Raw genomic sequence first — 12,292 nt, 5'->3', positions numbered from 1 at the left:
ACTATTTTTTCGGCTACCTACGTTGTATTACTTGTCATTATAATTAAAGTTGGTCTGTTTCGTTTGCCTGCAAACTTAATTATTATCTTATTAGATAATTAATAACTAAAAAGGCAGTAATATAAGTTTAATATTTAAAAAAATCTACCTACACGCCACTAAAAGGAAATTAATATAATCGGTGCGGTTTGTGCCCGCCATAGTTAAAATAAATATTTACGTTAAATTTTTTTTTTCGCTTAGGTAGCAAATAGTACTAAAACAGTATTGAGAAAACAGTAAGTCGCATTGTAAACATGAGAAGGAATAACATAATTGTGTTTGCTCGCAAACGAAAAAAAAACCGACTTCAATTAAATCGATGAGTAATACAACGTAGATCGACGAAAAAATAGTCAAGTAACTACGCGTTATCAAAGATTACTCAAAAAGTAGTTATCAGATCTCAATAAAATTTATATGTGACCACATGACAAACTTCGATTAAATTAAAAATTATTAAAATCGGTACACCCGGTAAAAAGTTATTGCGGATTTTCAAGAGTTTCCCTCGATTTCTCTGAGATCCCATCATCAGATCCTGGTTTCCTTATCATGGTACTAAACTAGGGATATCTTCTTTCCAACAAAAATAAGTATCAAAATCGGTACACCCAGTAAAAAGTTATTGCGGATTTTCAAGAGTTTCCCTCGATTTCTCTGGGATCCCATCATCAGATCCTGATTTCCTTATCATGGTACTAAACTTGGGATATCTCCTTTCCAACAAAAAAAGAATTATCAAAATCGGTACATCCAGTAGAAAGTTATGTAGTATAATACAACGTAGGTCGACGAAAAAAGCGTCAAGTAAAAACGCATTATTAGATATAACTCGAAAAGTAGTTGTTAGATCTCAAATTAATTTAAATGGGACCAATTGGCACACACAACCTTTCGATTAAAAATTTTTTTATCGAAATCGGTCCACACGATCAAAAGTTCTGATGTAACATACATTTAAAAAAAAATATAGTCGAATTGAGAACCTCCTCCTTTTTTGAAAGTCGGTTAAAAATTGTAACTCCAAGATTCCGACTGCGCAAAGTAAACGTTTCCTTTCTGGGTTATGGTATTCGCATGTATAATAAAATCCCACAAACAATTTTGGATTGTCTCAACATAAATTTAAAGTTTTTATTTTAAAAAAAAATAATAGATAAAGCTTATTACTCGGTGCAGGATTACATAGTTAATGTGTGGACTTAGTGACGCTGTATTTCATGGAACATGTTTCTAATTTTGTACTAAAACACAGTTTATATATTATTTTCAAAAGAGTAACTGCGGAGTTTCTTGCCGATTCTTCTCTGCATAATCTACATTCCGAATCGGTGGTAGCTTCACTTTTACAAAAATAATAATTTGTTTTTAAAGTTTTAATTTGTAAAATGACGATTCGTAAATGCTCTTGGAGCCTATTTAAATAAAGCTATTTTTGATTTTTATTTTGATTTTGATAATACGCCCGCCATTTGATTTCACGACACCAAAGCCATGGGTCTCAGAAGAAAAGCTTTTATGAGAGTGGGGGTTAGAGATGATATTGATGCTGCCAGATGATTTTGAGAATGAGAAAGAAAATCGTAATTTCGCTCTTAACCTTAGATAAAAAAATGAAAAATAAAACAAAACAATTTTATTTGTAATTGTAAATTAAATAAAATCATCGACGCCTTCCAAAATACGATGATGTTCTAAGGTATCGCTCATGTTGACGATTTGATTGATTTTAGTTGATTTGATTTATTTATTTATTTGCTATTTATGTGTTAGCTGATAGTTTTATGTTTTTTTACATATTGTTTTATTCAAATATCAAATTATTTATAGAAAATATAACACGTTTGAGTTCAATTTTGAATAACTTAAAAAACATCTATACCATTTTGACTAGTCCGTTGGCGCAGTTTGCAGTGACCCTGCTTTCTGCTCCGGGGATTCTGGGTTAGATACCCACCCAATTTATCAAAAAAAAAATATGTAGTCGGCTGTTATTTATAACACAAGCATTAAGTTGCTTACTTTAGGAACAGATGACGGTGTGTGTATATTATAAATATTTATTTATTTAATATTTATTTATACCTCTTGCGTCACATCCGTAGCGGTCAACTATAGACGACTTCGGCGTTCTGGACATATCATTTACGTGGAATAAGAATGCAGCATGTTTTTATTTCGATGTTTTTCAGTACGTGTAGCTCTAAAAGACTTGTTTTTTATACTCGAATGTTGCAGGGATATTCTATTTTCAGAAATGTTGAATTTAAATACTAGAAATATTTTTTTAATAATTTTATTTAATATTTTTGTGGTCCGGGTTTTTTGTCACCTATAGACGTCGCTGGCGCACAGGACTCGCGAGCCCTTGTCAAGTATAGGTGACTAAAAGGTTAATGACGACGGACAGACGGGGCTACAATTGATTTCAATATAAAAAATAACACTTTTATCATAACTAATTTTATTAATTTACCGTTCCTAAAAATATTCAAGAGGATAAAACCGCAGACGGTCACGTCACAAGCTCGTGTTCTTTACAATTCAACATGTCTGCTAAGTTTTCAACAACATTTCAATTCAAAGAACCCTATTTGAAGATATTTTTAATTACGCCTGCGACTTTCTTTCATGTTTTTCTCCAAATTCACTACTTTAATAAAATTCTTATGTGGTCAACATTTTCAACGAAAATAATTTATATTAATTACACTAATGTAATTATAACATTTATATATATATATATATATATATATATATAAAATAATCTCTCTTCTGTTACGTATGTCAACCGTCATTATCGGTACGGTGACGTTGTGACACGTGGCGTGACGTGTGTGGCGTTTGTGACGCAGGTGTGGGAGCGCGCGAAGCTCGAGCCGGCATCGCCGCCGCCGTGCCGGCTGTCGTGGCTGGCGCTGGCCGCGTGGCCGGCCGCCGCGTTCGTGGGGCTCGTGGCTCAGGCCGCGCTTACCGCCGCCGGCACGTACCACGAGCAGAGTACGTACCTACCACACGCTACTTACCACACGCTACCTACCACACGCTACTTACCACACGCTATCTACCACACGCTACCTACCACACGCTACCTACCACACGCTACTTACCACACGCTACTTACCACACGCTACCTACCACACGCTACCTACCACACGCTACCTACCACACGCTACCTACCACACGCTACCTACCACACGCTACCTACCACACGCTACCTACCATATTTTTTTTCTTATTAAACCTATTAGACGTAGTTGCCGTTTTAATAGTTGATTAATTAAAGATCGAGTTTTCATATTTTAAAAATCGATTATTATAGAAACAGTTTGTTTTTTCACATCCCTAAATGAAGTTGTTACTTAAACAACCTCTTTTTACACAGATATCTCACAATTGAGTAAGTGAGTTTGTGCTTTGAAAAGCTTGGTTTGAGCTGTACACGGGTTGTGAAAAATAATCGACTATCATAGAAATTGATTATTGTCTAAATTAATTTGTGTGTTTGTTGTGCAGGTATAAGCGCTCAAAAGCGTCGTCTGAAGGCACAGGCGTCGAGGCCGGTGACGCGCGAGCAACGCGCCGAAATTAAGCAGCGCAAGTACCGCTACCTGTACCAGGTACAATATTTACACTGACTGCATTACCTGACTTCGTACTGTACCCAATGTTTATATGTAGAAATTGCTTACAATCGATTGATTGTTGTCGTTGTTTTTAAATTCATCCCCAATAGTGACAGGCAAAGGACTATAATCAACACAGCCTAGTCTGAAATGACACTCTTTAATCGATTGATATTTTTGCTACCTTAACTTTTTTTCTTTTCTCTTTCCGAGAATGTAGATATATAATTTTTACGTTCGTTAAGTGTAACGACTCACCTGATGGTAAGCGATTACCGTAGTCTAAATGCTTGCAACACCAGTAGCATCCTAAGCGCGATACCAACCCTATCCCCTATACCCCCCAGGAGCTCTGGTCATATTACTCACCAGAGGAACACAACACTGCTTGAAAGCAGTATTATTTAGCTGTGATCTTCTGTAAACTCGAGGTACTACCACATTCGGACTGCTCCAGATTTTGAGCAGGAAATTCCTGCTGTGCCCTACCTCAGTTGAACCATCGTTTTCGTCACGCATTCACCAACTTACTCCCCCCGAGTCAAGCGTGCGTAAAGTTTTACTTCAAAAATCTAAATATCTCTCTAGATGGGCGGGTATAGCGAAAGGCGTGGGTGTACAGCGCATCATAGGCCGCATCCACATGGTTCAGATGAGGATCGAACAGGACTTCCTCACCACATCGTTCTCCGTACTCGAGGAACTCGGTTACCTTATGGCGATTAAATATTTTCTTTTTATTCCAGGTGCGCACGGCGCACGGCGACGTCATATCGCAGTCGTACGTCCAGGCGCTACAGAAGCGCGCCCAATGCGCCTCCAGCTGGAGTGGCGAGTGCAGCACGCTGCAGAGCGACTCGACGCACCTCACCGTGCTCGCCGACCGCGACCACGCGCCCGACCACGACCACAACGACCACGATCACGACCACGACCACGACCTCGACCACATCCGCCTCGACCGCGCCGCGCACTAGACGTATCTAGATGTATAACTTGTAATCACTTCTAAACTGTACGTGCTGGAGTTCAAGGTCATTTTTCCGACTACGCCCACTATAATAATTAACTAAAGATCGATTCAACGTACTTCGTTCTCGGCGGGCGACATCGGTCCCATTGGAATACTTCAAACACTGCCATATATTGTTAGTTTTTATAAACATTTTATATGTCGTAATAGTAAGTCTCCAATGACCTTGGACTCCGCGCCTCGACTCGTCCACGCTCGCTGCCCTCGAGCTGATGACCCTCACCAGGGTAGCTGTAACTCAGTAGTTTCGCGAGGGTTGAGCGTGGTCGTCCCAATATATCGATGTAATGTATTCCTAGATTATGGTGTTTGACTCGTGCAATTTCGTGATTTAGCGACTGGCGGAAAGAATGGCCCGCAAGGTGTCGCGAATTCTTCCCCAGCCGGTCGTTCCGATGTCACTTAGTATTACTCGATATAACATTCCAACACGTCGTGTACTCGTTCAATTCTATCGAGATTATATTTTGAGATGTATATTTTGTAAGTTCTTAGTTTTAACGAGTTTCGCTCTTTCCGATCGTTCCACGGCCGCTCTCGATGGTCTGTGGTTCTGACGTCGAAGAAATATTTGACAACAGACGTCTTGATTGCGTCTCATAGCAAGACTTTCCTGCTGTTAGACTGAAGAACGCAAGTACTCAATATGCGGTGTTCTTAAAGCGCAACGCTGTCGCAAACGGGTACGTAGGTTCATAGGACGTGGACCGCTCGCGTTTCGCTTATACGTTATACATTTACTCAGTCGTTACGTTTTAAAAAGTCGACGTCGTTTGAATAATCGTGCTCAATCGTGGATGATAGACGAAATTTTTTTTATCCTTCTATAAGCATTGGTCAAACCAAATGAACGATGAGATGAAAAAAAAATCGGTATGAAATGTGTTATATATATATATATATATATATATATATGTCTGAAGAATATTCCGAACGCACAATGTATATATTTCGTTATAACCTCAGACTTCGTTTACCCGCGGTCTCAAAGACCTGTACGGCCGTGTCTATTATCCAAGTGTTGAGCGACGTTGCCGGTCCGCGGCACACTTCTTTCGTTTCATTCGTATGATGTGATAATGTTATATTTTGGCCAAAGTTTATTTAAGTTGTTACAGCTGAGAGCACAATAGTTTTCGTTCTGTTCGACGTTCGACTTCCGCCGGCAGACGGAACCGGGCGGGTCGCTCTGTATGTATATATAAGTATATAGGTTAGCAGTAAGTGAGGTAGTGTCGCGTAATAGGCGTTTAATTGCCGTTTTCCTCTGTCCTCAATTTACCCGTTCGCTCAATCTCTAGTCTTCGGTTTGTACAAAGCGTTTCTATTAACACTTAGCACTCGTACAACAGTTTATGACACGTTTTATTCGAAGCTTTTGTACATTAGGCGACATGTTTGGCATTATTTGTGACGAGCCTAATTTCGAATTATTATGGCAACTTGATCTTGATCTGTGATCGTTGTAATTTTACATTTTAGATTAGAAGTTTTTAAAACGTTTACAATTTGTTACGCTCCTTAAATTCGATTAACGTCCAACTGGAAGGTGTGAGAAGGACGTACTATTTTAGTAGAGTACTAAGTACTTGTCAAGTATTGTTATAAAAAACTGGACACGGTATATAAATCGAAAATTGTTAGACAGTTTTCGGTTTCTGTTATCCTTTTCTTATTAATTAATTTTTTATTTTTATAACTTCTATTAAATAGAAATGAAATCATGTTTTAACATTTATCGTCGTTTTGTATTGTTATTGCTGAGTTTAAATGTTTATATTGAATTAAAACTTTATTTTATTTCGCAATTAGTTTTAGATGTATAAGTTCAATAGATAAGCTGTCCAACTGTGTCGTTACAAATGACGTCAAACATGAACGTGAGCGCCAACTGTATACATTATGTGATCTATGGAATTATTATTATTATTATTTCCTGTTAATACTGTTTTTTCGATGATTATTTGTTTTTTTTTTTATTTATTTATAATTTTGTGATATTCTATGTATCGATTTTATTAGACACTGACTGTATTTTTAAATATTAGTCTTATTGATTCTAATTTTCATTTTGATTTTGTTTTATTTTATCCCCCTCCCCCGCCTACCTCCCCATTCTCTTTCTAACAAAGAATAGGTTAAAATTAGCTTTAAATATTATTTATAGGTGTAATTAACGTAATCGACGTTCAATCAATTTAATTTTTATAGTAGTAATCGTACCAATCGTATAAAACCGACGCTTATAATAAATGTATTCCTAGAAATAAGATACGTTCGAGTTTAGTAAATATTTGGCTCTCGATGACTCGATAACGCTGCATATTTGTCGCCGCATTACTTGGAACGTATTACTTTGTAACATGCCCGGAAGGAGATTTAACTAATTATTTCCGCTAGATTTTTTTTTTTTTTTTTTTTTTTTTTAATTATATATTGTAGAATCCGAAATTCTGATCGAACCTAACGGACAATACTGATTGTCAGCTTTATAGTTCAATGTATTTAACTGAGGAAAATTATGTTGATCACTACTAGAATTCAGCTGTTACGAAAGAACACAGACAATATGAACATATCCATTCTTTATACAGGTGGACCGTGGAGATGACAATACAACGATAACTTTGACATCGTATATGTAATGATATTCCAAGCCCACATACAAAAAATCAATAAAAAACATCCAGTAGTTTAGTCAAAAAATATGATTTTTCATTTTTTTTTAAATTACTACGTGTTGTATAACATTAATAAACGGTCACCCGCAAGTTAACGACCCTTTGAGCGCGATCGGTACAAACAATATTACGCGTACGCGTAATTTAATAATTGTGTTTGCTCGCAAACGAAAAAAAAAACCGACTTCAATTACATCGACAAGTAATACAACGTAGATCGACGAAAAAATAGTCAAGCAACTACGCGTTATCAAAGATTACTCAAAAAGTAGTTATCAGATCTCGATAAAATTTATATGTGACTACATGATAAACATCAGCTTTCGATTAAATTAAAAATTATCAAAATCGGTACACCCAGTAAAAAGTTGTTACGGATTTTCGAGAGTTTCCCTTGATTCCTCTGGGATCCCATCATCAGATCCTGGTTTCCTTATCACGGTACCAAACTAGGGATATCCCCTTTCCAACAAAAAAAGAATTATGAAAATCGGTACATCCAGTAGAAAGTTATGCGGTATAATACAACGTAGGTCGACGAAAAAAGCGTCAAGTAAAAACGCATTATTAGATATAACTCGAAAAGTAGTTGTTAGATCTCAAATAAATTTAAATGGGACCAATTGGCACACACCACCTTTCGATTAAAACAAAATTTGTCGAAATCGGTCTACCCGGTCAAAAGTTCTGAAGTAACATACATAAAATAAAAAAAAAAAAAAAAAAAATACAGTCGAATTGAGAACCTCCTCCTTTTTTGGAAGTCGGTTAAAAACGTGCAAAATTGTTATCCAATTTGGTAGGTCAGTGATATGTTAACATATTAAAAACATTTGTTAAATAGTTTTAATATTCAGTATGATTCTAATAATTTTCTTTTTATAATTTTTGTTTTTTAAAAGTTTATTGTTTCTTTTAATGCTTAAATTTTAAATTCTGAAAATGTAAATTCTGAATCTAATATAGTTTTTTCAAGTAGATAATATCACGGGGAGCACACATGGCATATCAAATTTACAATCTTTAATAAATTTAAGTATTTCGTTGCCAACATTGACTATATTTATTTCAAGATCAAAATATTCGCGAAACTTCTGCTCGAGCAATTCAACAAATGCGATAAAGACAACAAATAACAATAACAACAATTAATAAAATACCACGTTATTACATTAAAATATTAAATCTTGTAACAGCTGAAAAAAACAGTGTGGCACGTGTGTTGCAAGACCCTGAGAACCTGTAAAGGACAATTGGCTGTGCCAGGGCTGCCAGAAAATTTTGTATGAGTGTAACAAATAAAACTATTTGTCACACTCATACAAAATTTTCTGTGGTCATATTTTTTTTTTACAAAAGAATTTCTTGGCTTAAAATTAGTATCATTTTCGTTTCTTCTTATTAATTGCTAGGCTAATAATGTGCCCTTAAGTGTATCATTGGATAAACTGTTTCTAAGTTTGTTCTGATTAAATTAACTTCGCTGAATTCTCCTTCACATTACAGATTGCACTGTAATGGGGAAAACATAACAAACTTAAAGCCAATTGAGCCAGTGTTTTATAATTTTCAAATTGTTTTTTATTTCAAAATGTATTTTTTTTCAAGTCGCAATTATTACTACAAGATAAATTATAAGTTTCATTACGAAGCAAACAAATACAACCTTTTTATGATTTTTCAAAAAGTCTTCATTATGTAAAATATGTAGGTTCATTCAAGTAAGGGGAATTAACGAAATTCATGCTAGTCGGTCAATGACGTTTTAACGAATTTATTGACGTTTTTTTACGTTTCGTCTTTAATTATGAAATGCTTCCAGGTAATAGGAATATAAAAATCATACATTTTGCGTACGATTTTAGTCTAGCGATCGTAAATGAGTAAAAATGAAAAAAAAAAATCGTATCGATTAAAATCGTACATCTGTCAGCCCTGGTGCGTAAGCTAGCGTAAACAAAACATGATGTTATAGCCTGTTGTTGGTCTATCCCTGACTTGCTGCGTACGCGACAAGTGGCCAGTGGGCTCTGTGCCGTTTGTTTAGGTACTCATGTTTCTTGATGTCATACGCGCTTAAAAATTTAGTAACTTACTGTCACCGACCATACAAACCAACGAGTAGTTCGTTGTGTCACCGCGCGTCATAACAGGTAAGTGAACCTATACTTACACATGTTGTAATAAAATTTTATTATATTTTTCTTATTTAGTTTGTTTGAAAATTTTTTTTTTAGTTTTCGACCTTAGGACTTTTTTGATGGTTTTGAAATACTCCTATAAACTAGTATTACCGGTGTTATCAATTTTCGTTGTATTGTCATCTCCACTCTGTATTTAGTTAGTAGAAGGATTTTTAATTATAGTCCAGTCAAAATAGACATTTGACTTAGCCAAAATTGACTGGACTATTTTTGTAGAGAATTGTATGATCTATATTCCGTTTTTTTGGAAGAGTCTTATTTGGTAAACAAACCCCTGTCAATCGTAATTCACGTTTTTTCCCCATTTATCACTCACTTTCACAACACATTAGCTTACGGACACATATAAAACTCCATTTACTATTTATTTCACTAAAAACAAATATCAATTTATCATTTTAAACACATAAAAATTATTAAAATACGGATTTTGAGCGTACATATAATTAAAATTTTCGAAAATGACATTTTAATATCTTTTTTTATGACGCAAATAGGGATGTGGTCATAATATTTTTAGAGGTGAATATAAGAAAATGAACGGCATGAGCGATAAAATGGGCCGTGTTTTTTGATTACATTTTAAATTTTCACGAATCATAATTTGTTAGTAAGTTATAAAACAATGTTACCGTAAAGCGATTTTTTATTATATTTTAGATATTGTTTTTTTTTTTTTTTTTTGTTGAGCGTAAAATATGCTGACAAAATATTATAAATGTCAATATTTTATAGTAGTATTTATTGTAAAGGTTTTATTTTATATTATGAATACTTCTGAATATCAATTTCACTCGGAACATTTTAACGCTATCCCATATAATATAAAAGTATAGCACATAGCATTGCCATGCTTACAGGAAAATTTTGTGGGACTTTAGTATGAGACTTAGGATTACGCAATGAGAGCTACGTGAGCAACAGTGTTATCAATCCTTTTGTTTACATGTTATAGAGAGTGTGCCGCCGGCGCAAGGCTTTATATTTATAGTGAATACAAATAATGTGACAATAATACTAATAGGGTCGACTTTTTTTTCAAGACACAGGCGATTCTATTTTGTTGTAAATTTTATTTTTGACGTCTTTTTTACCGACCATTTTACATAAACGAAATATAAATTTGTTACCTTTAATGCTCAATGCTCGATTAATATATATATATTTTTTTCGTAATTTTGTACCTCTACTAATTCTTAGCAAAAATATTCAATATATTATTAGGTTTTGAAATAATTTTAGCATATGTTAGCGTTAAATATTTGAACATAAAATGAATTTTATGTTCGTCTATGGCTTATTAATATTGTTCATTCATTTGCTCTTTGTGTCACTTTCTTATACTTACAATATTACTCTATTGTCTGTGGTCGGAAGTACGCCATATTTGTTTACTATTTAGGACTATTCCAAAAAAATAGAATATACAACTTTTTGTCGGACCTATTTTCACGATAAAACTCACCATTTTCGAGAAAAATGGAAAAGACCTTAATTTTGTACGTTCGACATTGTTTTTTTTTTTGCAGATGTAGAATGATCGAAGGGGATTTTGGACATTTTATTTATAACTAGCTGTGCCCGCGACTTCGTCTGCGTGGAATTAAAAAAAAAGTTATTGTTCAGTTCGCAGAGTTATAAAAATAAATAACTTTCTAAAATAAAAGTAGCCTAAGTTACTCTTTATTACATCAACTATCTGCCAGTGGAAATCCCATCAAAATCGGTCCTGCCGTTTCAGAGATTAGCCGGATCAAACAGACGGAATGTCATTGTGGTAGGTATATGTAACGTGTATACATCCATATGCATTCAGTAAAAAGCGGTTATTTTATTATTACATACAGACACTATAATTTTATTTATTTGTGTAGATGTATTTAACGTCGCTACTAATTTTCAACCCTATGCAAATTTTTGCTAAGTTATTTTCTTTCCTTTTTGACTGGACAATAGTATTCTTTGTCGAACTCAAAGAAATTTTTAAAATCTTATTTATTTTATCTCACACAACAATAAACATGACTGTATTTTAACTGAGGCAGGGCACAGCAGGAAATTTCCTGCTCAAAATATGGAGCAACCCGACTGGTGTAGTATCTCGACCTTACAGAAGTTCGCAGCTAAATAATTCTGTTTTCAAGCAGTGTTGTGTTCCTGTTGGTGAGTAAGGTGACCAGAGCTCCTAGAGGGAATAGGGGATAGAGTTGGCAACGCGCTTGTGATGCTTCTGGTGTTGTAGACGTCTAAGCTACAGTACCTAATTGCTTACCATCAGGTGAGCCGTACGCTGGTTTGCCGACCTAGTTGTATTAAAAAAAAAACTAAATGTTTTATTATCTAATGATAGATTGCGGTGTAGTCATTGTAAACTACTTTTATTAATATTTTGAAAATCTATATACTTCCAGGGCATATTGCAAACTAACGTCCATAATGCATACACCGACTTGTGTCACTACGTAAGAATCGAACCCTGCTAGGTGAGTAACCACTCGCACAACGACCTCCGATCCTGACTGGCGTGTCCCGTCAAGAGCACATTTGTAGTCACCACAGCGGTACTCGAGAGCCAACTAGCGGTAGTCTAAATTGTAACTCGTTATTGTTTTGCGTCCCGGGTACTCGTCACTCGACGCGCATCTCGGTTCGGCTAGTGTTGTCTTGTCGCGTTATTTTCGTCGGACGATTTTTATTTTAATGGCA

At 35.2% G+C, this 12,292-nt stretch overlaps 1 protein-coding gene across 1 annotated transcript in view; it reads left to right on the top strand.

Moving 5' to 3' along the window:
• The window catches only part of LOC123669017 (transmembrane protein 198), a 31,832-nt gene extending 27,102 nt beyond the window's left edge, over nucleotides 1-4,730 (top strand). Inside the window, exons 6-8 of the mRNA XM_045602689.1 lie at nucleotides 2,898-3,042; nucleotides 3,559-3,662; nucleotides 4,415-4,730. Coding sequence (XP_045458645.1) covers nucleotides 2,898-3,042; nucleotides 3,559-3,662; nucleotides 4,415-4,645 — 480 coding nt within the window. The 3' untranslated portion in view covers nucleotides 4,646-4,730. The remainder of the gene's footprint in view (nucleotides 1-2,897; nucleotides 3,043-3,558; nucleotides 3,663-4,414) is intronic.
• Nucleotides 4,731-12,292: the final 7,562 nt, after the last annotated feature.

The sequence above is a fragment of the Melitaea cinxia genome, chromosome Z (genome assembly GCF_905220565.1).
Source record: "Melitaea cinxia chromosome Z, ilMelCinx1.1, whole genome shotgun sequence".
Lineage (NCBI taxonomy): Eukaryota > Metazoa > Arthropoda > Insecta > Lepidoptera > Nymphalidae > Melitaea > Melitaea cinxia.
This window is presented reverse-complemented; position numbering and strand designations above follow the sequence as displayed.